Source organism: Pleuronectes platessa, chromosome 23 (assembly GCF_947347685.1).
Source record: "Pleuronectes platessa chromosome 23, fPlePla1.1, whole genome shotgun sequence".
In the NCBI taxonomy this organism is placed as follows: Eukaryota; Metazoa; Chordata; class Actinopteri; order Pleuronectiformes; family Pleuronectidae; genus Pleuronectes; species Pleuronectes platessa.
The window spans coordinates 2,664,895-2,690,690 of record NC_070648.1 but is presented as its reverse complement, the minus strand read 5'-3'; the positions used below and the strand labels follow the sequence as shown (position 1 = coordinate 2,690,690).

Here is a 25,796-nt window from a genome sequence, read left to right as displayed (position 1 = left end):
TTAAAGGCAATCCACACTGATGGAAGATCAGCATAAGTGATCCAAACGTTGAGAATGGCCACTATGACATTTAATATCTCGATAGCGACCAGGTGGTAGGATAAGATATCAAAGTGGCTCAATGTTGCACCAGGACCTCGCTGCCGCCAGCGTTGGTGGCCCACAAAGAGGACGAGGATGCAGAGTGGGAGGATGAGGAGGATTTTGGTGATGGTGAAGATGACCATGGCAACCTGGAAGGGGCCGACAAGGCAGTTGTAGCTTTGATTGGAGTAGGAGACGTTGACTGACATGACTCGTCTGAAGAGGAAGAAAAATAATATGATCTGTTAATTTATTTAAAAGAACCTCTCTCTGAAAAATGGGAAAGATATTTTTACTAATACCTGAGTTTACAACTGTGAAATTTAGCATCATTCACAACATATTCACAGCATATTTACTTATTGCTCTGTGTCTCTGATCAGAAACTTCCCCTGTTCCACATTAAAATACCTTAAGATGTTTTTCAGTCTGTTATTGTGAAAGTGCTGCAGGTAGCACTGGCTGCGATAAGGGAAAACCTAAAAGGGTGTATCGGAAAAAGGAATTATAATACTAAAATAATTATTATTTAAGAAAAGCAGAATCCAGAAATATTCAATATGACACATACCTTTGTCGTCAGTAGGTCTTGTGTGTGTTCTTGCGTTCAAGTCCTGATGTTTTCTAACCATTAAGCTCATGAGACGGACAAATGGGAGCAGGGCTGTGGTTGTTTTTGTTTGCATGTTGCGTAAACTATATGTTTTGCTGTTTAAACAGTGCTTCATGTAAACATAACTAAACAAATTTACTTTCCATAGAAGACATTAGCTAAATCATGTGAGGTGTGAAATGGAAGCATGTGTAATAAACCTGTGGTACTAACTTATCTACTGTTTAATATTTGTCAATTTAGAGACAAAGCTTAGTTGACTGTGTACTGCACTTTCAAATCAAGCACATATGGCTCTGAATCTTAAGGTACAGCAAAGTTATCCAGGAGTCAAAGGTAGAGAACACAACTGCCTCCTCTAGATTTAGAAATATCTCTGAAGACGCGTCTATTATAGTTAACGGGAGGCACGGTGGTATAGTGGTTAGCATTGTGTTCACTGTAAGAACGTTCATGAACTGATTCCCAGTTCACCAGTCTTCTTGTGTTGCGTTTGCATGTTCTCCACGTCTCTGTGTGGGTTTTCTCTGGCTTTAAATGAAGTTTGTTCAAATTAAAGTAAAGAACTATTTCAAAGCAGTTTCCAAAAAATGTATTCATTTGAATGTTTCTACATTAAGTCTTTTTGAAGTTGGCAAATTTCTCAGGTCTCAAAGTCGGTTCAACAAGGAAATGTTTCTGCAAATATAAACTTAAAAAAATAAAAGAATTCAAACAGCTTCTCCTTCTTGTTTCCTTGTTTTTATTTAATGAAGCACAAGCAACATGACAGAGTTACGTTCTTTGACAACACGTCTCCACTTCCTTCCACTCTCCAGAAACAGAGCTAAAATAGCTCTGGTGCGAACGCTACCATCTTGTGCTCATGATGTCATTCGAATGCATGTTCTCAACCAATCAGGAGTCAGTCTCATTTGTCCATCATGAAAAGTCACGGTCCATTTTGATATCATCAAATAACTCATCAAAACAAAACTTATCAGAAATATGAACACTTGAATAAACTTCAGGAAAAGTTGCTTCAGAAGATAAGAATGCAAAACTGAACTAATAAACAACTTGAAACTTAAATACAGAATGAAAAATAATTACAGATAAAGAAAAGAAATAACAAGATAGGATAAAACATTACATAACAAAGGAAAAGACAATTAACAAAGTCAAACAAAATTAAAACCATAAACATGTGTTTTCCATACCAAATCAATAAAATATTGTTATACTTTTGTAAAAATGTTTATTTCATATACAACTTTTAATATATAAGGTAGAGCTTGTAATCGGTTGTTTGGGAAGGTTCTGAGATGACCGCTGTTTTGAGTTGTCCTTGAATCTCTCCTCCTCCGTTTACTGGTCAAACCAAGTGTCAATCTGTTTTTCGCCAATCAGAGAAGAGTATTCCAAGCTTACAGGTGTGCTAGGGGGCCGGACTAAATAAGTAGGAAGGAAAACATGAAAACCGGAAATACACCGGAGATGCTAACAGTTAGCTGTAGGTTCAGGAAGTTAACCTGAGCTAATGAGCTAAAGCTACTAGCCAAAGTTATTACCAGTGTGTATTGTGTTAAAACTGAAGTGTAGGTTGGGTTTTGTAGCTGATTTCCACTCAGTCACTTAACTTAGCTACACAGACGCCATTTTTAAAATGGAGTCTTATTTGTTAGCTGTTAGCTTCACCTGTGGGGACCAGAAGAAACTGTGGGAAACTGTTTCTCAGTGAGTATGGACACAACATGGAACATCTTCATTTCTGCCTCTTTCAAAGTAACAGTAGAAAGTCTGTTTAAAACTCCTTTTGCAATCGCGTCCCGTGACGCAAGGTGTGTTTTTTTATCGATCAGCGTCAAACATTTGTATTTAAAGAACTGTTTCTTACAGCTAGGTACTAATGCCACATATCTGTAGAAAGCTAAGATTCTTCTGATTCCACTGATGTAAACCATTTAAAGATCCGATCACCACAGCCGATACAATCAACGTAACAGTCAGACAACTTACCAAAAAAAATGATTAAGACAGTCGACATCACTCACCTAAGAAGCATGATATTAATCCACAGATCGATAACATTCCAACAAAAACGGTGTTGGTACATTGATAAAGGTCCAGACGATCGAATCCAGTAACATAATCACTCCATAGCACACTATTAAAAGCTAAGATTCAGTAACATAATCACTCCATAGCACACTATTTCATCAAAGAATAGCCACAGCCAGCTGATGCGTAATCTCAGAGTAGCCAGCAGCTAAGTGCCAACTTTGACTTTTTTTCCGTCGTAACTTCTGTTAGAAAGTAAACACAGCGGCTCTCTGGATTTCAAAATGGAGGGTGCACTCTAACCTTTAGATGGACAGCTCATTCGACCCAATTGGAGAAGGCAGGGGTTGTCCACATTCGGCAAAAGCCAACGAGAGCCCTCGTTTACAGACAGTGCGCGCCCTTCTTCTGACGTGGCGAGGCTCAGCCAACTGCAGTCGATTTTTGTTATGACTGACTTATCGTTTAGCCAATTACATTTTCCAGGAAGTACATGTCCTCCGACCTGATAGATAACTATCAACACACAGCAAGTCACTGCACAACAGCGAACACGTGCTTCCAGAGCATCTCATCTCCGTGCGTAACAGTAAGTGAGCACTGGTTTTGAGATCGGTGCGTAAAAGTTCGGGGGCGTTGCTGTGAGATCCGTGTGCAGAATTCAGTCTTGCTATGGAGCGTTTTGAAGCTACACTATGGAGAAACGTTTAGAGAAATGAAACTTGATGACCGAACAAGCAAAGGGATCTGTGTTATCGGCGTGACAGCGACAAGTCTGATGATGACGTATCAGAGGAAGACAGCGACACGTCGTTTGACTACGAGGCAGACGCCATGTTTCAGGAAGGACGAGACATTACTCTTGACAAGTACGTATTTTATTATAATAAATAACTAAATTACTGTGTGTGTGTGTGTTCGTGTGTTTTTTTAGGATTTGCTGTTGATTAGTAAAAGGTCTGGATTTAGATGTGGGAGAGATAATAGTTGTCTTTGTTTGAGAATTAGAATGTGCATATAGATGGTAGAGAGATGAGTGTGCCTTTGTGTGTCGAGATGAATGTGAACAGATATGCATATAGGTGTGGGTGTGGTGCCTCTGTACGGCTCTTCTAATAGCTCCCGATTAATTTTTCTTTTCCCACATAGGTCCATCGAGGTTCATGGGTGCTGACATCCTGATAGGGCACTACAAAGTCCTCCACAAGCCTCCTCCTGCAGTCGTGACTGCTACAATGGCTGGCATGTATCCAAAAATTTGAAAGATGTATATTTGAATAAATTTTTAACCATATGACCAGTTTTGTCTCCTTTATATAAAAGTATGATTTTTAGTGTAAAAGTAGCCTTTTTAGCCTATTTGGTTACCATGGGTACCAAGGGTCCTTTGGAGCCTCCAAATGGCCTTTTTGGAAAACGCCCAGACATGCCCTTAGTAAAACATCTGTAAAATATTCATTTTCTTTGGTATTGTGTTCAAATTTGAACTTGAGCTAGTCAAGGCTTCATGCTAGGGTCCCATTGGGTTTTCCAGCTCATGAGTCCCAGCTATAGTCAGCAGCAGGCATCTGTTTACCAAAAATATTCAGGCGAAAATAAAAACCTTCTACCTCACTGTGTGCCAACTGCTATTACTCAATGCAAGTAGCACTTATAGTTATTCTGACTATTGGGTAGGGAAGATCAGAATGTTACCTTTTAAAAAGAGACCAAGATCATGCATGTACTCCAAATGGTTCAAGAACAGCTTTCAATTTAATTTGGGTGTCCTCAAACAGGCGTTTTAGGTGATTTTCACCCGTTTCTTAAGAGGTTATCAATATCACAATGACAACTGATTTAATTACAGAATATGATACGTTTACACAAGAAATAAAAAATATACAAGTTTTATCCCTAGAAACAAACTGAGAGCCCTGAACACCACACAGACTTCCTTGCATCAATAATATTAATGTCCCTAATATTCTTCATTTGTTGCTTTATGTACAGAATCACTGTATCAACAACATTAAAGAAAGAGAGAGTGAGAAAATACAAAATATAAAATCTTGAAGGTTAATATCAGAAGTTTCTTTCGGAAGCGCTATGCTGCCACAATTGTAATTTATGTACATATGGTTCCCTTCCTCCAAATCTTATCTTTTCTTATCTATCGTACCGTAAAGATTTATTTTTTACTGACTTTATTTTCTGCAATAAACCAAAACACAGTGGAAGAGTCCCATTGGCTTCTTGTAGAAGGATCCATGGTGATGCTAACTTCCTGGCTGGCCTACAAATATTCTCTCTTTACTCAGAGTTGTACAGACAACATGGTAGTTTTCTCACTCTGTGTAGGAACAGCAGGGGAATCACCAGACTACCAGGGAGGGAGAGGAAGGCACCAATTGATGATGGTAAACAGTGGTCGACCACCGCTTCAGAAATGCCCACTGCATAGCCAACCAGAATCCCCACAAACCACAATAAGAGCACCATCAGTATGGCCATGGTGGTTTTAAAGGCCCTCTGCTTGAATTGGTCAGCCCCGCCCCCCTCCCCTGGCCCTGGACGTTTTAGAGCATGGAGGACAGAGAGGCTGCAGAAAGAGACGACTATCAAGGAGAGGACTAAGACGCTGAACACTGGGATGTTGATTAATTCCTCCGCACACTCATAAAACACAACAAACACTGCAGCGCACAGCAGCAAAGCAAACCCACTGCTGATGTAAATGATTTTAACTGCATTCCGATTTCGCAGGCGCAGGTAGATGATGGGATGGACGACAGCCAGGTAGCGATCGATGCTGGTCAAACATTGATAAAGCAATTGTCCAGGGAAAGAAACAGAAAAAGCTATTTTAAAGGCAATCCACACTGATGGAAGATCAGCATAAGTGATCCAAACGTTGAGAATGGCCACTATGACATTTAATATCTCGATAGCGACCAGGTGGTAGGTTAAGATATCAAAGTGGCTCAATGTTGCACCAGGACCTCGCTGCCGCCAACGTTGGTGGCCCACAAAGAGGACGAGGATGCAGAGTGGGAGGATGAGGAGGATTTTGGTGATGGTGAAGATGACCATGGCAACCTGGAAGGGGCCGACAAGGCAGTTGTAGCTTTGATTGGAGTAGGAGACGTTGACTGACATGACTCGTCTGAAGAGGAAGAAAAATAATATGATCTGTTAATTTATTTAAAAGAAATACGGCTGTGAAATTGAGCATCATTTACAACATATTCACAGCATATTTACTTATTGCTCTGTGTCTCTGATCAGAAACTACCTTAAGATGTTTTTCAGTCTGTTATTGTGAAAGTGCCGCAGGTAGCACTGGCTGCGATAAGGGAAAACCTAAAAGGGTGTATCGGAAAAAGGAATTATAATACTAAAATAATTATTATTTAAGAAAAGCAGAATCCAGAAATATTCAATATGACACATACCTTTGTCTTCAGTAGGTCTTGTGTGTGTTCTTGCGTTCAAGTCCTGATGTTTTCTAACCATTAAGCTCATGAGACGGACAAATGGGAGCAGGGCTGTGGTTGGTTTTGTTTGCATGTTGCGTAAACTATATGTTTTGCTGTTTAAACAGTGCTTCATGTAAACATAACTAAACAAATTTACTTTCCATAGAAGACATTAGCTAAATCATGTGAGGTGTGAAATGGAACCATGTGTAATAAACCTGTGGTACTAACTTATCTACTGTGTAATATTTGTCCATTTAGAGACAAAGCTTAGTTGACTGTGTACTGCACTTTCAAATCAAGCACATATGGCTCTGAATCTTATGTTACAGCAAAGTTATCCAGGAGTCAAAGGTAGAGAACACAACTGCCTCCTCTAGATTTAGAAACATCTCTGAAGACGCGTCTATTATAGTTAACAGGAGGCACGGTGGTATGGTGGTTAGCATTGTGTTCACTGTAAGAATGTTCGTGAACTGATTCCCAGTTCACCAGTCTTCTTGTGTTGCGTTTGCATGTTCACCACGTCTCTGTGTGGGTTTTCTCTGGCTTTAAATTAAGTTTGTTCAAATTAAAGTTAAGAACTATTTCAACAGAGTTGACAAAAACTTAATTCATTTGAATGTTTATACATTAAGTCTTTTTGAAGTTGTCAAATTTCTCAGGTCTCAAAGTCTGTCTACCAGGAAATGTTTCTGCAAATATGAACTTAAAAAGATAAAAGAATTCAAACAGCTTCTCCTTCTTGTTTCATTGTTTTTATTTAATGAAGCACAAGCAACATGACAGAGATACGTTCTTTGACAACTCGTCTTCACTTCCTTCCTCTCTCCAGAAACAAAGCTAAAATAGCTCTGATATTAACACTACCATCTTGTGCTCATGACGTCACTCGGATGCATGTTCTCAACCAATCAGGAGTCAGTCTAAGCTGTCAATCGTGGAAAGTCACAGCCATTTTGATATCATCAAATAACTCATCACAACCAAACTAATCAGAAACATGAACACTTGAATAAACTTCAGGAAAAGTTGCTTCAGAAGATAAGAATGCAAAACTGATGTAATAAACAACTTGAAACTTAAATACAAAATGAAAAATTGTTACAGATAAAAGAAAAGAAACAAAATAAGAAAAAACCACATAAAAAAGAAAAAGATATTTAACAAAGGGAAACAAAATTTAAACTATAAAATTGTATTTTTGATACCAAATCAATGAAATATTGTTAGAATTTTGAATTTTTTAAAATTTAATATATACATTTTAATATATAAGGTAGAGCTTGTAATAAGTTGTTTGTGAAGGTGCTTTGATGTCCGCTGTTTTGAGTTGTCCTTGAATCACTCCTCCTCCGTTTACTGGTCAACCCAACTGTCAATCTGTTTTTCGCCAATCAGAGAAGAGTATTCTGAGCTAGCAGGTGTGCGAGGGGGCGGGACTAAATAAGAAGGAAGGAAAACATGAAAACCGGAAATACACCCGAGATGCTAACAGTTAGCTGTAGGTTCAGTAAGTTAACCTGAGCTAATGAGCTAAAGCTACTAGCCAAAGTTATTACTAGTGTGTATTGTGTTAAAACTGAAGTGTAGGTTGGGTTTTGTTGCTGATTTCCACTCAGTCACTTAACTTAGCAACACAGACGCCATTTTTAAAATGGAGTCTTGTTTGGTAGCTTCACCTGTGGGGACCAGAAGAAACTGTGGGAAAGTGTTTCTCAGTGAGTATGGACACAACATGGAACATCTTCATTTCTGCCTCTTTCAAAGTAACAGTAGAAAGTATGTTTAACTAGCCTGATGTTGTCAGAATGTGAGTCTGAGACCGCTCCAATGGGCTGTGATTATGGGGCGTGTTTCAACTGACCAGGAAGTAAAATTCCTCTTCGCTCAATTGGATAGACCTACAACCAATCAGAGCAACGTAGTATGTGACGTATGCTAAGCAACGCATTGTGAGTTATTTACTGGGTTCACACCGGACGCTTCAGCGCAGCGCCAAGCCTTAAATAACAGCTGGCTCCCATCCACTCCCATGTTAAAACTTTGTGCCGTTCACACCGGAGGCTGAAGCACCGCGAGGCAGCCTTGGCGCAGCGCGGTGCTTCAGCCTCCGGTGTGACTGGCACAAAGCCGTGCAGCGATCTACTGGATCAACGGGTGATATTATTAGCGCTGCCCGGCGGTTCAGCGTCGCTTCAGTGTCCGGTGTGAACAGCCAAGCGCCGGGGCGATAGGGATTAGCGCGGTGCTTTGGCGTCGCCTCCACGTTCTGTGTTCCTCTTTCAAAATGAATGCGCTGTCGATGTCTTCTAAAACAGACTCAATGGCAGCATCTACACATCTCAGCTTGCCAGCGGCAGGCATGTTTGTTGAAAACGAATTCAACCCAAGGGCACTTTGATGACGTGGTTGATTACGTTACCGTTGATCATCTGTCAATCATCGTATAAAGCCCGCCCTGACAATCTGATTGGCCCGGTCGGGCATAATTTTTCCTCAACGGAGCGACTCCAGACCGAACTGCCCGACCAAAAATGTTGTGGGCGGGGCTAAATTCGTCTGGCATCCAGGCTACTGTTTAACAATATCACAATGACAACCGATCTAATTACAGAATATGTTACGTTTACACATAAAATAAATAATATACAAGTTTTATCCCTAGAAACAACCTGAGAGCCCTGAACACCACACAGACTTCCTTGCATCAATTATATTAATGTTCCTAATATTCTGCATTTGTTGCTTTATGTACAGAATCACTGTATCAACAACATCAGAGAAAGAGAGAGTGAGAAAATACAAAATAGAAAATCTTCAAGTTTTATAACAGAAGTTTCTCTCGGAAGTGTAAAGCTGCCACAATTGTAATTTATGTACATATGGTTCCCTTCCTCCAAATCTGATCTTTTCTAATCTATCGTGCCGTAAAGATTTATTCTTTACTGACTTTATTTTCTGCAATAATCCAAAACACAGTGGAAGAGTCCCATTGGCTTCTTGTAGAGGAATCCATGGTGATGCTAACTTCCTGGCTGGCCTACAAATATTCTCTCTTTACTCAGAGTTGTACAGACAACATGGTAGTTTTCTCACTCTGTGTAGGAACAGCAGGGGAATCACCAGACTACCAGGGAGGGAGAAGAAGGCACCAATGGATGATGGTAAACACTGGTCGACCACTGCTTCAAAAAAGCTCAGGGCAAAGCCAACCAGAATCCCCACAAACCACAATAAGAGCACCGCCAGTATAGCCATGGTGGTGTTAAAGGCCCTCTGCTTGAATTGGTCAGCCCCGCCCCCCTCCCCCGGCCCTGGACGTTTTAGAGCATGGAGAACAGAGAGGCTGCAGAAAGAGACGACTATCAAGGAGAGGACTAAGACGCTGAACAATGGGATGTTGATTAATTCCTCCGCACACTCATAAAACACAACAAACACTGCAGCGCACAGCAGCAAAGCAAACCCACTGCTAATGTAAATGATTTTAACTGCATTTCGATTTCGCAGGCGCAGGTAGATGATGGGATGGACGACAGCCAGGTAGCGATCGATGCTGGTCAAACATTGGTAAAGCAATTGTCCAGGGAAAGTAACAGAAAAAGCTATTTTAAAGGCAATCCACACTGATGGAAGATCAGCATAAGTGATCCAAACGTTGAGAATGGCCACTATGACATTTAATATCTCGATAGCGACCAGGTGGTAGGTTAAGATATCAAAGTGGCTCAATGTTGCACCAGGACCTCGCTGCCGCCAGCGTTGGTGGCCCACAAAGAGGACGAGGATGCAGAGTGGGAGGATGAGGAGGATTTTGGTGATGGTGAAGATGACCATGGCAACCTGGAAGGGGCCGACAAGGCAGTTGTAGCTTTGATTGGAGTAGGAGACGTTGACTGACATGACTCGTCTGAAGAGGAAGAAAAATAATATGATCTGTTAATTTATTTAAAAGAACCTCTCTCTGAAAAATGGGAAAGATATTTTTACTAATACCTGAGTTTACAACTGTGAAATTTAGCATCATTCACAACATATTCACAGCATATTTACTTATTGCTCTGTGTCTCTGATCAGAAACTTCCCCTGTTCCACATTAAAATACCTTAAGATGTTTTTCAGTCTGTTATTGTGAAAGTGCTGCAGGTAGCACTGGCTGCGATAAGGGAAAACCTAAAAGGGTGTATCGGAAAAAGGAATTATAATACTAAAATAATTATTATTTAAGAAAAGCAGAATCCAGAAATATTCAATATGACACATACCTTTGTCTTCAGTAGGTCTTGTGTGTGTTCTTGCGTTCTGGTCCTGATGTTTTCTAACCATTAAGCTCATGAGACGGACAAATGGGAGCAGGGCTGTGGTTGGTTTTGTTTGCATGTTGCGTAAACTATATGTTTTGCTGTTTAAACAGTGCCTCATGTAAACATAACTAAACAAATTTACTTTCCATAGAAAACATTAGCTAAATCATGTGAGGTGTGAAATGGAACCATGTGAAATAAACCTGTGGTACTAACTTATCTACTGTGTAATACTTGTCCATTTAGAGACAAAGGTAAAGCTTAGTTGACTGTGTACTGCACTTTCAAATCAAGCACATATGGCTCTGAATCTTATGTTACAGCAAAGTTATCCAGGAGTCAAAGGTAGAGAACACAACTGCCTCCTCTAGATTTAGAAACATCTCTGAAGACGCGTCTATTATAGTTAACGGGAGGCACGGTGGTATAGTGGTTAGCATTGTGTTCACTGTAAGAACGTTCGTGAACTGATTCCCAGTTCACCAGTCTTCTTGTGTTGCGTTTGCATGTTCTCCACATCTCTGTGTGGGTTTTCTCTGGCTTTAAATGAAGTTTGTTCAAATAAAAGTAAAGAACTGTTTCAAAGCAGTTTCCAAAAACTTAATTAATTTGAATGTTTCTACATTAAGTCTTTTTGAAGTTGGCAAATTTCTCAGGTCTCAAAGTCGGTTCAACAAGGAAATGTTTCTGCAAATATAAACTTAAAAAGATAAAAGAATTCAAACAGCTTTTCCTTGTTTCCTTGTTTTTATTTAATGAAGCACAAACAACATGACAGAGATACGTTCTTTGACAACACGTCTCCACCAACTTCCACTCTCCAGAAACAGAGCTAAAATAGCTCTGATGCGAACGCTACCATCTTGTGCTCATGATGTCATTCGAATGCATGTTCTCCACCAATCAGGAGTCAGTCTCATTTGTCCATCATGAAAAGTCACGGTCCCTTTTGATATCATCAAATAACTCATCACAACCAAACTAATCAGAAACATGAACATTTGAATAAACTTCTGGAAAAGTTGCTTCAGAAGATAAGAATGAAAAACTGATGTAATAAACAACTTGAAACTTAAACACAGAATGAAAAATTGTTACAGATAAAATAAAAGAAACAAAATAAGAAAAAACATTACATAAAAAAGAAAAAGATATTTAACAAAGGGAAACAAAATTTAAACCATAAAATTGTATTTTTGATACCAGATCAATGAAATATTGTTAGAATTTTGAATTTTTTAAAATTTAATATATACATTTTAATATATAAGGTAGAGCTTGTAATAAGTTGTTTGGGAAGGTTCTGAGATGACCGCTGTTTTGAGTTGTCCTTGAATCTCTCCTCCTCCGTTTACTGGTCAACCCAACTGTCAATCTGTTTTTCGCCAATCAGAGAAGAGTATTCTGAGCTAGCAGGTGTGCGAGGGGGCGGGACTAAATAAGAAGGAAGGAAAACATGAAAACCGGAAATACACCCGAGATGCTAACAGTTAGCTGTAGGTTCAGTAAGTTAACCTGAGCTAATGAGCTAAAGCTACTAGCCAAAGTTATTACTAGTGTGTATTGTGTTAAAACTGAAGTGTAGGTTGGGTTTTGTTGCTGATTTCCACTCAGTCACTTAACTTAGCAACACAGACGCCATTTTTAAAATGGAGTCTTGTTTGGTAGCTTCACCTGTGGGGACCAGAAGAAACTGTGGGAAAGTGTTTCTCAGTGAGTATGGACACAACATGGAACATCTTCATTTCTGCCTCTTTCAAAGTAACAGTAGAAAGTATGTTTAACTAGCCTGACGTTGTCAGACTCACAATTCTAGTCAGAATGTGAGTCTGAGACCGCTCCAATGGGCTGTGATTATAGGGCGTGTTTCAACTGACCAGGAAGTAAAATTCCTCTTCGCTCAATTGGATAGACCTACAACCAATCAGAGCAACGTAGTATGTGACGTATGCTAAGCAACGCATTGTGAGTTATTTACTGGGTTCACACCGGACGCTTCAGCGCAGCGCCAAGCCTTAAATAACAGCTGGCTCCCATCCACTCCCATGTTAAAACTTTGTGCCGGTCACACCGGAGGCTGAAGCACCGCGAGGCAGCCTTGGCGCAGCGCGGTGCTTCAGCCTCCGGTGTGACTGGCACAAAGCCGTGCAGCGATCTACTGGATCAACGGGTGATATTATTAGCGCTGCCCGGCGGTTCAGCGTCGCTTCAGTGTCCGGTGTGAACAGCCCAGCTCCGGGGCGATAGGGATTAGCGCGGTGCTTTGGCGTCGCCTCCACGTTCTGTGTTCCTCTTTCAAAATGAATGCGCTGTCGATGTCTTCTAAAACAGACTCAATGGCAGCATCTACACATCTCAGCTTGCCAGCGGCAGGCATGTTTGTTGAAAACGAATTCAACCCAAGGGCACTTTGATGACGTGGTTGATTAAGATGCATTTATTCATCCCAAACACATGCACAGTCATGCAAAGGCACACTCATGCAGGTAGGGAAATTTAATCTCTGCTTTTGACCCATCTTGTGCAGTACACACAGAGCAGTGAGCAGCCGCGTACAGGCGCTCGGGGAGCAGATGTTGGGGGAGTAAGGTGCCTTGCTCAGGGGCACTAGACAGGGTAGGGAGACTCTTGGATTTTTGGACAGATCAATCCAGGTTCGTCTTTTGTTGTCTCTCCGTGGAGTCGAACCAGAGACGAACCAGAGACCTTCTCTGCCCATAGTCCAAGTTTCTGCCACTAGACCACCGCCTCTCCTTAAGATGATCAACGTTACCGTTGATCATCTGTCAATCATCGTATAAAGCCCGCCCTGACAATCTGATTGGCCCGGTCGGGCATAATTTTTCCTCAACGGAGCGACTCCAGACCGAACTGCCCGACCAAAAATGTTGTGGGCGGGGCTAAATTCGTCTGGCATCCAGGCTACTGTTTAACAATATCACAATGACAACCGATCTAATTACAGAATATGTTACGTTTACACATAAAATAAATAATATACAAGTTTTATCCCTAGAAACAACCTGAGAGCCCTGAACACCACACAGACTTCCTTGCATCAATTATATTAATGTTCCTAATATTCTGCATTTGTTGCTTTATGTACAGAATCACTGTATCAACAACATCAGAGAAAGAGAGAGTGAGAAAATACAAAATAGAAAATCTTCAAGTTTTATAACAGAAGTTTCTCTCGGAAGTGTAAAGCTGCCACAATTGTAATTTATGTACATATGGTTCCCTTCCTCCAAATCTGATCTTTTCTAATCTATCGTGCCGTAAAGATTTATTCTTTACTGACTTTATTTTCTGCAATAATCCAAAACACAGCGGAAGAGTCCCATTGGCTTCTTGTAGAGGAATCCATGGTGATGCTAACTTCCTGGCTGGCCTACAAATATTCTCTCTTTACTCAGAGTTGTACAGACAACATGGTAGTTTTCTCACTCTGTGTAGGAACAGCAGGGGAATCACCAGACTACCAGGGAGGGAGAAGAAGGCACCAATGGATGATGGTAAACACTGGTCGACCACTGCTTCAAAAAAGCTCAGGGCAAAGCCAACCAGAATCCCCACAAACCACAATAAGAGCACCGCCAGTATAGCCATGGTGGTGTTAAAGGCCCTCTGCTTGAATTGGTCAGCCCCGCCCCCCTCCCCCGGCCCTGGACGTTTTAGAGCATGGAGAACAGAGAGGCTGCAGAAAGAGACGACTATCAAGGAGAGGACTAAGACGCTGAACAATGGGATGTTGATTAATTCCTCCGCACACTCATAAAACACAACAAACACTGCAGCGCACAGCAGCAAAGCAAACCCACTGCTAATGTAAATGATTTTAACTGCATTTCGATTTCGCAGGCGCAGGTAGATGATGGGATGGACGACAGCCAGGTAGCGATCGATGCTGGTCAAACATTGGTAAAGCAATTGTCCAGGGAAAGTAACAGAAAAAGCTATTTTAAAGGCAATCCACACTGATGGAAGATCAGCATAAGTGATCCAAACGTTGAGAATGGCCACTATGACATTTAATATCTCGATAGCGACCAGGTGGTAGGATAAGATATCAAAGTGGCTCAATGTTGCACCAGGACCTCGCTGCCGCCAGCGTTGGTGGCCCACAAAGAGGACGAGGATGCAGAGTGGGAGGATGAGGAGGATTTTGGTGATGGTGAAGATGACCATGGCAACCTGGAAGGGGCCGACAAGGCAGTTGTAGCTTTGATTGGAGTAGGAGACGTTGACTGACATGACTCGTCTGAAGAGGAAGAAAAATAATATGATCTGTTAATTTATTTAAAAGAACCTCTCTCTGAAAAATGGGAAAGATATTTTTACTAATACCTGAGTTTACAACTGTGAAATTTAGCATCATTCACAACATATTCACAGCATATTTACTTATTGCTCTGTGTCTCTGATCAGAAACTTCCCCTGTTCCACATTAAAATACCTTAAGATGTTTTTCAGTCTGTTATTGTGAAAGTGCTGCAGGTAGCACTGGCTGCGATAAGGGAAAACCTAAAAGGGTGTATCGGAAAAAGGAATTATAATACTAAAATAATTATTATTTAAGAAAAGCAGAATCCAGAAATATTCAATATGACACATACCTTTGTCGTCAGTAGGTCTTGTGTGTGTTCTTGCGTTCAAGTCCTGATGTTTTCTAACCATTAAGCTCATGAGACGGACAAATGGGAGCAGGGCTGTGGTTGTTTTTGTTTGCATGTTGCGTAAACTATATGTTTTGCTGTTTAAACAGTGCTTCATGTAAACATAACTAAACAAATTTACTTTCCATAGAAGACATTAGCTAAATCATGTGAGGTGTGAAATGGAAGCATGTGTAATAAACCTGTGGTACTAACTTATCTACTGTTTAATATTTGTCAATTTAGAGACAAAGCTTAGTTGACTGTGTACTGCACTTTCAAATCAAGCACATATGGCTCTGAATCTTAAGGTACAGCAAAGTTATCCAGGAGTCAAAGGTAGAGAACACAACTGCCTCCTCTAGATTTAGAAATATCTCTGAAGACGCGTCTATTATAGTTAACGGGAGGCACGGTGGTATAGTGGTTAGCATTGTGTTCACTGTAAGAACGTTCATGAACTGATTCCCAGTTCACCAGTCTTCTTGTGTTGCGTTTGCATGTTCTCCACGTCTCTGTGTGGGTTTTCTCTGGCTTTAAATGAAGTTTGTTCAAATTAAAGTAAAGAACTATTTCAAAGCAGTTTCCAAAAAATGTATTCATTTGAATGTTTCTACATTAAGTCTTTTTGAAGTTGGCAAATTTCTCAGGTCTCAAAGTCGGTTCAACAAGGAAATGTTTCTGCAAATATAAACTTAAAAAAATAAAAGAATTCAAACAGCTTCTCCTTCTTGTTTCCTTGTTTTTATTTAATGAAGCACAAGCAACATGACAGAGTTACGTTCTTTGACAACACGTCTCCACTTCCTTCCACTCTCCAGAAACAGAGCTAAAATAGCTCTGGTGCGAACGCTACCATCTTGTGCTCATGATGTCATTCGAATGCATGTTCTCAACCAATCAGGAGTCAGTCTCATTTGTCCATCATGAAAAGTCACGGTCCATTTTGATATCATCAAATAACTCATCAAAACAAAACTTATCAGAAATATGAACACTTGAATAAACTTCAGGAAAAGTTGCTTCAGAAGATAAGAATGCAAAACTGAACTAATAAACAACTTGAAACTTAAATACAGAATGAAAAATAATTACAGATAAAGAAAAGAAATAACAAGATAGGATAAAACATTACATAACAAAGGAAAAGACAATTAACAAAGTCAAACAAAATTAAAACCATAAACATGTGTTTTCCATACCAAATCAATAAAATATTGTTATACTTTTGTAAAAATGTTTATTTCATATACAACTTTTAATATATAAGGTAGAGCTTGTAATCGGTTGTTTGGGAAGGTTCTGAGATGACCGCTGTTTTGAGTTGTCCTTGAATCTCTCCTCCTCCGTTTACTGGTCAAACCAAGTGTCAATCTGTTTTTCGCCAATCAGAGAAGAGTATTCCAAGCTTACAGGTGTGCTAGGGGGCCGGACTAAATAAGTAGGAAGGAAAACATGAAAACCGGAAATACACCGGAGATGCTAACAGTTAGCTGTAGGTTCAGGAAGTTAACCTGAGCTAATGAGCTAAAGCTACTAGCCAAAGTTATTACCAGTGTGTATTGTGTTAAAACTGAAGTGTAGGTTGGGTTTTGTAGCTGATTTCCACTCAGTCACTTAACTTAGCTACACAGACGCCATTTTTAAAATGGAGTCTTATTTGTTAGCTGTTAGCTTCACCTGTGGGGACCAGAAGAAACTGTGGGAAACTGTTTCTCAGTGAGTATGGACACAACATGGAACATCTTCATTTCTGCCTCTTTCAAAGTAACAGTAGAAAGTCTGTTTAAAACTCCTTTTGCAATCGCGTCCCGTGACGCAAGGTGTGTTTTTTTATCGATCAGCGTCAAACATTTGTATTTAAAGAACTGTTTCTTACAGCTAGGTACTAATGCCACATATCTGTAGAAAGCTAAGATTCTTCTGATTCCACTGATGTAAACCATTTAAAGATCCGATCACCACAGCCGATACAATCAACGTAACAGTCAGACAACTTACCAAAAAAAATGATTAAGACAGTCGACATCACTCACCTAAGAAGCATGATATTAATCCACAGATCGATAACATTCCAACAAAAACGGTGTTGGTACATTGATAAAGGTCCAGACGATCGAATCCAGTAACATAATCACTCCATAGCACACTATTAAAAGCTAAGATTCAGTAACATAATCACTCCATAGCACACTATTTCATCAAAGAATAGCCACAGCCAGCTGATGCGTAATCTCAGAGTAGCCAGCAGCTAAGTGCCAACTTTGACTTTTTTTCCGTCGTAACTTCTGTTAGAAAGTAAACACAGCGGCTCTCTGGATTTCAAAATGGAGGGTGCACTCTAACCTTTAGATGGACAGCTCATTCGACCCAATTGGAGAAGGCAGGGGTTGTCCACATTCGGCAAAAGCCAACGAGAGCCCTCGTTTACAGACAGTGCGCGCCCTTCTTCTGACGTGGCGAGGCTCAGCCAACTGCAGTCGATTTTTGTTATGACTGACTTATCGTTTAGCCAATTACATTTTCCAGGAAGTACATGTCCTCCGACCTGATAGATAACTATCAACACACAGCAAGTCACTGCACAACAGCGAACACGTGCTTCCAGAGCATCTCATCTCCGTGCGTAACAGTAAGTGAGCACTGGTTTTGAGATCGGTGCGTAAAAGTTCGGGGGCGTTGCTGTGAGATCCGTGTGCAGAATTCAGTCTTGCTATGGAGCGTTTTGAAGCTACACTATGGAGAAACGTTTAGAGAAATGAAACTTGATGACCGAACAAGCAAAGGGATCTGTGTTATCGGCGTGACAGCGACAAGTCTGATGATGACGTATCAGAGGAAGACAGCGACACGTCGTTTGACTACGAGGCAGACGCCATGTTTCAGGAAGGACGAGACATTACTCTTGACAAGTACGTATTTTATTATAATAAATAACTAAATTACTGTGTGTGTGTGTGTTCGTGTGTTTTTTTAGGATTTGCTGTTGATTAGTAAAAGGTCTGGATTTAGATGTGGGAGAGATAATAGTTGTCTTTGTTTGAGAATTAGAATGTGCATATAGATGGTAGAGAGATGAGTGTGCCTTTGTGTGTCGAGATGAATGTGAACAGATATGCATATAGGTGTGGGTGTGGTGCCTCTGTACGGCTCTTCTAATAGCTCCCGATTAATTTTTCTTTTCCCACATAGGTCCATCGAGGTTCATGGGTGCTGACATCCTGATAGGGCACTACAAAGTCCTCCACAAGCCTCCTCCTGCAGTCGTGACTGCTACAATGGCTGGCATGTATCCAAAAATTTGAAAGATGTATATTTGAATAAATTTTTAACCATATGACCAGTTTTGTCTCCTTTATATAAAAGTATGATTTTTAGTGTAAAAGTAGCCTTTTTAGCCTATTTGGTTACCATGGGTACCAAGGGTCCTTTGGAGCCTCCAAATGGCCTTTTTGGAAAACGCCCAGACATGCCCTTAGTAAAACATCTGTAAAATATTCATTTTCTTTGGTATTGTGTTCAAATTTGAACTTGAGCTAGTCAAGGCTTCATGCTAGGGTCCCATTGGGTTTTCCAGCTCATGAGTCCCAGCTATAGTCAGCAGCAGGCATCTGTTTACCAAAAATATTCAGGCGAAAATAAAAACCTTCTACCTCACTGTGTGCCAACTGCTATTACTCAATGCAAGTAGCACTTATAGTTATTCTGACTATTGGGTAGGGAAGATCAGAATGTTACCTTTAAAAAGAGACCAAGATCATGCATGTACTCCAAATGGTTCAAGAACAGCTTTCAATTTAATTTGGGTGTCCTCAAACAGGCGTTTTAGGTGATTTTCACCCGTTTCTTAAGAGGTTATCAATATCACAATGACAACTGATTTAATTACAGAATATGATACGTTTACACAAGAAATAAAAAATATACAAGTTTTATCCCTAGAAACAAACTGAGAGCCCTGAACACCACACAGACTTCCTTGCATCAATAATATTAATGTCCCTAATATTCTGCATTTGTTGCTTTATGTACAGAATCACTGTATCAACAACATTAAAGAAAGAGAGAGTGAGAAAATACAAAATATAAAATCTTGAAGGTTAATATCAGAAGTTTCTTTCGGAAGCGCTATGCTGCCACAATTGTAATTTATGTACATATGATTCCCTTCCTCCAAATCTTATCTTTTCTTATCTATCGTACCGTAAAGATTTATTTTTTACTGACTTTATTTTCTGCAATAAACCAAAACACAGTGGAAGAGTCCCATTGGCTTCTTGTAGAAGGATCCATGGTGATGCTAACTTCCTGGCTGGCCTACAAATATTCTCTCTTTACTCAGAGTTGTACAGACAACATGGTAGTTTTCTCACTCTGTGTAGGAACAGCAGGGGAATCACCAGACTACCAGGGAGGGAGAAGAAGGCACCAATTGATGATGGTAAACAGTGGTCGACCACCGCTTCAGAAATGCCCACTGCATAGCCAACCAGAATCCCCACAAACCACAATAAGAGCACCATCAGTATGGCCATGGTGGTTTTAAAGGCCCTCTGCTTGAATTGGTCAGCCCCGCCCCCCTCCCCTGGCCCTGGACGTTTTAGAGCATGGAGGACAGAGAGGCTGCAGAAAGAGACGACTATCAAGGAGAGGACTAAGACGCTGAACACTGGGATGTTGATTAATTCCTCCGCACACTCATAAAACACAACAAACACTGCAGCGCACAGCAGCAAAGCAAACCCACTGCTGATGTAAATGATTTTAACTGCATTCCGATTTCGCAGGCGCAGGTAGATGATGGGATGGACGACAGCCAGGTAGCGATCGATGCTGGTCAAACATTGATAAAGCAATTGTCCAGGGAAAGAAACAGAAAAAGCTATTTTAAAGGCAATCCACACTGATGGAAGATCAGCATAAGTGATCCAAACGTTGAGAATGGCCACTATGACATTTAATATCTCGATAGCGACCAGGTGGTAGGTTAAGATATCAAAGTGGCTCAATGTTGCACCAGGACCTCGCTGCCGCCAACGTTGGTGGCCCACAAAGAGGACGAGGATGCAGAGTGGGAGGATGAGGAGGATTTTGGTGATGGTGAAGATGACCATGGCAACCTGGAAGGGGCCGACAAGGCAGTTGTAGCTTTGATTGGAGTAGGAGACGTTGACTGACATGACTCGTCTGAAGAGGAAGAAAAATAATATGATCTGTTAATTTATTTAAAAGAAATAAGGCTGCGTAATTTAGAAACATTCACAACATATTCACAGCATATTTACTTATTGCTCTGTGTCTCTGATCAGAAACTTCCCCTGTTCCACATTAAAATACCGTAAGAGGTTTTTCAGTCTTTTATTGTGAAAGTGCTGCAGGTAGCACTGGCTGCGATGAGGGAAAACCTAAAAGGGTGTATCGGAAAAAACGAATGATAATACTATAATAATTATTATTTAAGAATAACAAAATCCAGAAATATTCAATATGACACATACCTTTGTCGTCAGTAGCTCTTGTGTGTGTTCTTGCGTTCTGGTCCTGATGTTTTCTAACCATTAAGCTCATGAGACGGACAAATGGGAGCAGCGCTGTGGTTGTATTTATTTGCATGTTTGGTAAACTCTGTGTTTTGCTGTTTAAACAGTGCTTCATGTAAATCTAATCATACCAATTTAATTTCCATAGAAGACATTAGCTAAATCATGTGAGGTGTGAAATGGAAGCATGTGAAATAAACCTGTGGTACTAACTTATCTACTGTGTAATACTTGTCCATTTAGAAACAAAGCTTAGTTGACTGTGTACTGCACTTTCAAATCAAGCACATATGGCTCTGAATCTTATGTTACAGCAAAGTTATCCAGGAGTCAAAGGTAGAGAACACAACTGCCTCCTCTAGATTTAGAAACATCTCTGAAGACGCGTCTATTATAGTTAACGGGAGGCACGGTGGTATAGTGGTTAGCATTGTGTTCACTGTAAGAACGTTCGTGAACTGATTCCCAGTTGACCAGTCTTCTTGTGTTGCGTTTGCATGTTCTCCACGTGTCTGTGTGGGTTTTCTCTGGCTTTAAATGAAGTTTGTTCAAATTAAAGTAAAGAACTATTTCAAAGCAGTTTCCAAAAAATTAATTCATTTGAATGTTTCTACATTAAGTCTTTTTGAAGTTGGCAAATTTCTCAGGTCTTAAAGTCTGTCTACCAGACTGTTTCTGCAAATATAAACTTAAAAAAATAAAAGAATTCAAACAGCTTCTCCTTCTTGTTTCCTTGTTTTTATTTAATGAAGCACAAACAACATGACAGAGATACGTTCTTTGACAACACGTCTCCACTTCCTTCCACTCTCCAGAAACAGAGCTAAAATAGCTCTGGTGCGAACGCTACCATCTTGTGCTCATGATGTCATTCGAATGCATGTTCTCAACCAATCAGGAGTCATTCTCATTTGTCCATCATGAAAAGTCACGGTCCATTTTGATATCATCAAATAACTCATCAAAACAAAACTTATCAGAAATATGAACACTTGAATAAACTTCAGGAAAAGTTGCTTCAGAAGATAAGAATGCAAAACTGAACTAATAAACAACTTGAAACTTAAATACAGAATGAAAAATAATTACAGATAAAGAAAAGAAATAACAAGATAGGATAAAACATTACATAACAAAGGAAAAGACAATTAACAAAGTCAAACAAAATTAAAACCATAAACATGTGTTTTCCATACCAAATCAATAAAATATTGTTATACTTTTGTAAAAATGTTTATTTCATATATAACTTTTAATATATAAGGTAGAGCTTGTAATCGGTTGTTTGGGAAGGTTCTGAGATGACCGCTGTTTTGAGTTGTCCTTGAATCTCTCCTCCTCCGTTTACTGGTCAAACCAAGTGTCAATCTGTTTTTCGCCAATCAGAGAAGAGTATTCCAAGCTTACAGGTGTGCTAGGGGGCCGGACTAAATAAGTAGGAAGGAAAACATGAAAACCGGAAATACACCGGAGATGCTAACAGTTAGCTGTAGGTTCAGGAAGTTAACCTGAGCTAATGAGCTAAAGCTACTAGCCAAAGTTATTACCAGTGTGTATTGTGTTAAAACTGAAGTGTAGGTTGGGTTTTGTAGCTGATTTCCACTCAGTCATTTAACTTAGCTACACAGACGCCATTTTTAAAATGGAGTCTTGTTTGTTAGCTGTTAGCTTCACCTGTGGGGACCAGAAGAAACTGTGGGAAACTGTTTCTCAGTGAGTATGGACACAACATGGAACATCTTCATTTCTGCCTCTTTCAAAGTAACAGTAGAAAGTCTGTTTAAAACTCCTTTTGCAATCGCGTCCCGTATTCGGGACGCAAGGTGTGTTTTTTTATCGATCAGCGTCAAACATTTGTATTTAAAGAACTGTTTCTTACAGCTAGGTACTAATGCCACATATCTGTAGAAAGCTAAGATTCTTCTGATTCCACTGATGTAAACCATTTAAAGATCCGATCACCACAGCCGATACAATCAACGTAACAGTCAGACAACTTACCAAAAAAAATGATTAAGACAGTCGACGTCACTCACCTAAGAAGCATGATATTAATCCACAGATCGATAACATTCCAACAAAAACGGTGTTGGTACATTGATAAAGGTCCAGACGATTGAATCCAGTAACATAATCACTCCATAGCACACTATTTCATCAAAGAATAGCCACAGCCAGCTGATGCGTAATCTCAGAGTAGCCAGCAGCTAAGTGCCAACTTTGACTTTTTTTCCGTCGTAACTTCTGTTAGAAAGTAAACACAGCGGCTCTCTGGATTTCAAAATGGAGGGTGCACTCTAACCTTTAGATGGACAGCTCATTCGACCCAATTGGAGAAGGCAGGGGTTGTCCACATTCGGCAAAAGCCAACGAGAGCCCTCGTTTACAGACAGTGCGCGCCCTTCTTCTGACGTGGCGAGGCTCAGCCAACTGCAGTCGATTTTTGTTATGACTGACTTATCGTTTAGCCAATTACATTTTCCAGGAAGTACATGTCCTCCGACCTGATAGATAACTTTCAACACACAGCAAGTCACTGCACAACAGCGAACACATGCTTCCAGAGCATCTCATCTCCGTGCGTAACAGTAAGTGAGCACTGGTTTTGAGATTGGTGCGTAAAAGTTCGGGGGCGTTGCTGTGAGATCCGTGTGCAGAATTCAGTCTTGCTATGGAGCGTTTTGAAGCTACACTATGGAGAAACGTTTAGAGAAATGAAACTTGATGACCGAACAAGCAAAGGGATCTGTGTTATCGGCGTGACAGCGACAAGTCTGATGATGACGTATCAGAGGAAGACAGCGACACGTCGTTTGACTACGAGGCAGACGCCATGTTTCAGGAAGGACGAGACATTACTCTTGACAAGTACGTATTTTATTATAATAAATAACTAAATTACTGTGTGTGTGTGTGTTCGTGTGTTTTTTTAGGATTTGCTGTTGATTAGTAAAAGGTCTGGATTTAGATGTGGGAGAGATAATAGTTGTCTTTGTTTGAGAATTAGAATGTGCATATAGATGGTAGAGAGATGAGTGTGCCTTTGTGTGTCGAGATGAATGTGAACAGATATGCATATAGGTGTGGGTGTGGTGCCTCTGTACGGCTCTTCTAATAGCTCCCGACTAATTTTTCTTTTCCCACATAGGTCCATCGAGGTTCATGGGTGCTGACATCCTGATAGGGCACTACAAAGTCCTCCACAAGCCTCCTCCTGCAGTCGTGACTGCTACAATGGCTGGCATGTATCCAAAAATTTGAAAGATGTATATTTGAATAAATTTTTAACCATATGACCAGTTTTGTCTCCTTTATATAAAAGTATGATTTTTAGTGTAAAAGTAGCCTTTTTAGCCTATTTGGTTACCATGGGTACCAAGGGTCCTTTGGAGCCTCCAAATGGCCTTTTTGGAAAACGCCCAGACATGCCCTTAGTAAAACATCTGTAAAATATTCATTTTCTTTGGTATTGTGTTCAAATTTGAACTTGAGCTAGTCAAGGCTTCATGCTAGGGTCCCATTGGGTTTTCCAGCTCATGAGTCCCAGCTATAGTCAGCAGCAGGCATCTGTTTACCAAAAATATTCAGGCGAAAATAAAAACCTTCTACCTCACTGTGTGCCAACTGCTATTACTCAATGCAAGTAGCACTTATAGTTATTCTGACTATTGGGTAGGGAAGATCAGAATGTTACCTTTAAAAAGAGACCAAGATCATGCATGTACTCCAAATGGTTCAAGAACAGCTTTCAATTTAATTTGGGTGTCCTCAAACAGGCGTTTTAGGCGATTTTCACCCGTTTCTTAAGAGGTTATCAATATCACAATGACAACTGATTTAATTACAGAATATGATACGTTTACACAAGAAATAAAAAATATACAAGTTTTATCCCTAGAAACAAACTGAGAGCCCTGAACACCACACAGACTTCCTTGCATCAATAATATTAATGTCCCTAATATTCTGCATTTGTTGCTTTATGTACAGAATCACTGTATCAACAACATTAAAGAAAGAGAGAGTGAGAAAATACAAAATATAAAATCTTGAAGGTTAATATCAGAAGTTTCTTTCAGAAGCGCTATGCTGCCACAATTGTAATTTATGTACATATGATTCCCTTCCTCCAAATCTTATCTTTTCTTATCTATCGTACCGTAAAGATTTATTTTTTACTGACTTTATTTTCTGCAATAAACCAAAACACAGTGGAAGAGTCCCATTGGCTTCTTGTAGAAGGATCCATGGTGATGCTAACTTCCTGGCTGGCCTACAAATATTCTCTCTTTACTCAGAGTTGTACAGACAACATGGTAGTTTTCTCACTCTGTGTAGGAACTGCAGGGGAATCACCAGACTACCAGGGAGGGAGAAGAAGGCACCAATTGATGATGGTAAACAGTGGTCGACCACCGCTTCAGAAATGCCCACTGCATAGCCAACCAGAATCCCCACAAACCACAATAAGAGCACCGCCAGTATGGCCATGGTGGTTTTAAAGGCCCTCTGCTTGAATTGGTCAGCCCCGACCCCCTCCCCTGGCCCTGGACGTTTTAGAGCATGGAGGACAGAGAGGCTGCAGAAAGAGACGACTATCAAGGAGAGGACTAAGACGCTGAACAATGGGATAAGGGATAATTCCAACGCACGCTCACAAAACACAACAAACACTGCAGCGCACAGCAGCAAAGCAAACCCACTGCTGATGTAAATGATTTTAACTGCATTTCGATTTCGCAGGCGCAGGTAGATGATGGGATGGACGACAGCCAGGTAGCGATCGATGCTGGTCAAACATTGGTAAAACAATTGTCCAGGGAAAGAAACAGAAAAAGCAATTTTAAAGGCAATCAACACTGATGGAAGATCAGCATAAGTGATCCAAACGTTGAGAATGGCCCTTATAACATTCAATATCTCAATAGTGACCAGGTGGTAGGATAAGATATCAAAGTGGCTCAATGTTGCACCAGGACTTTGCTGCCGCCAGCGTTGGTGGCCCACAAAGAGGACGAGGAAGCAGAGTGGGAGGATGAGGAGGATTTTTGTCATGGTGAAGATGACCATGGCAACCTGGTAGGGGCCGGTAAGGCAGT

General features: G+C 40.4%; 1 protein-coding gene and 3 long non-coding RNA genes across 4 annotated transcripts in view; all 4 read left to right on the top strand.

The window, feature by feature from the left end:
• The first annotated feature begins 3,236 nt into the window (after positions 1-3,236).
• On the top strand, positions 3,237-4,031 carry LOC128430337 (uncharacterized). The gene is made up of 2 exons (XR_008334003.1): positions 3,237-3,606; positions 3,887-4,031. It is a non-coding gene; the product is annotated as an uncharacterized LOC128430337 (long non-coding RNA).
• Positions 4,032-17,699: 13,668 nt separating this feature from the next.
• Positions 17,700-18,494, top strand: LOC128430329 (uncharacterized). The gene is made up of 2 exons (XR_008333998.1): positions 17,700-18,069; positions 18,350-18,494. It is a non-coding gene; the product is annotated as an uncharacterized LOC128430329 (long non-coding RNA).
• Positions 18,495-23,316: 4,822 nt separating this feature from the next.
• Positions 23,317-23,990, top strand: LOC128430437 (uncharacterized). The gene is made up of 2 exons (XR_008334023.1): positions 23,317-23,565; positions 23,846-23,990. It is a non-coding gene; the product is annotated as an uncharacterized LOC128430437 (long non-coding RNA).
• Positions 23,991-25,180: 1,190 nt separating this feature from the next.
• The window catches only part of trpc5a (transient receptor potential cation channel, subfamily C, member 5a), a 56,407-nt gene continuing 55,791 nt past the window's right edge, over positions 25,181-25,796 (top strand). Inside the window, 2 exon segments of the mRNA XM_053416673.1 lie at positions 25,181-25,407; positions 25,674-25,776. Coding sequence (XP_053272648.1) covers positions 25,181-25,407; positions 25,674-25,776 — 330 coding nt within the window.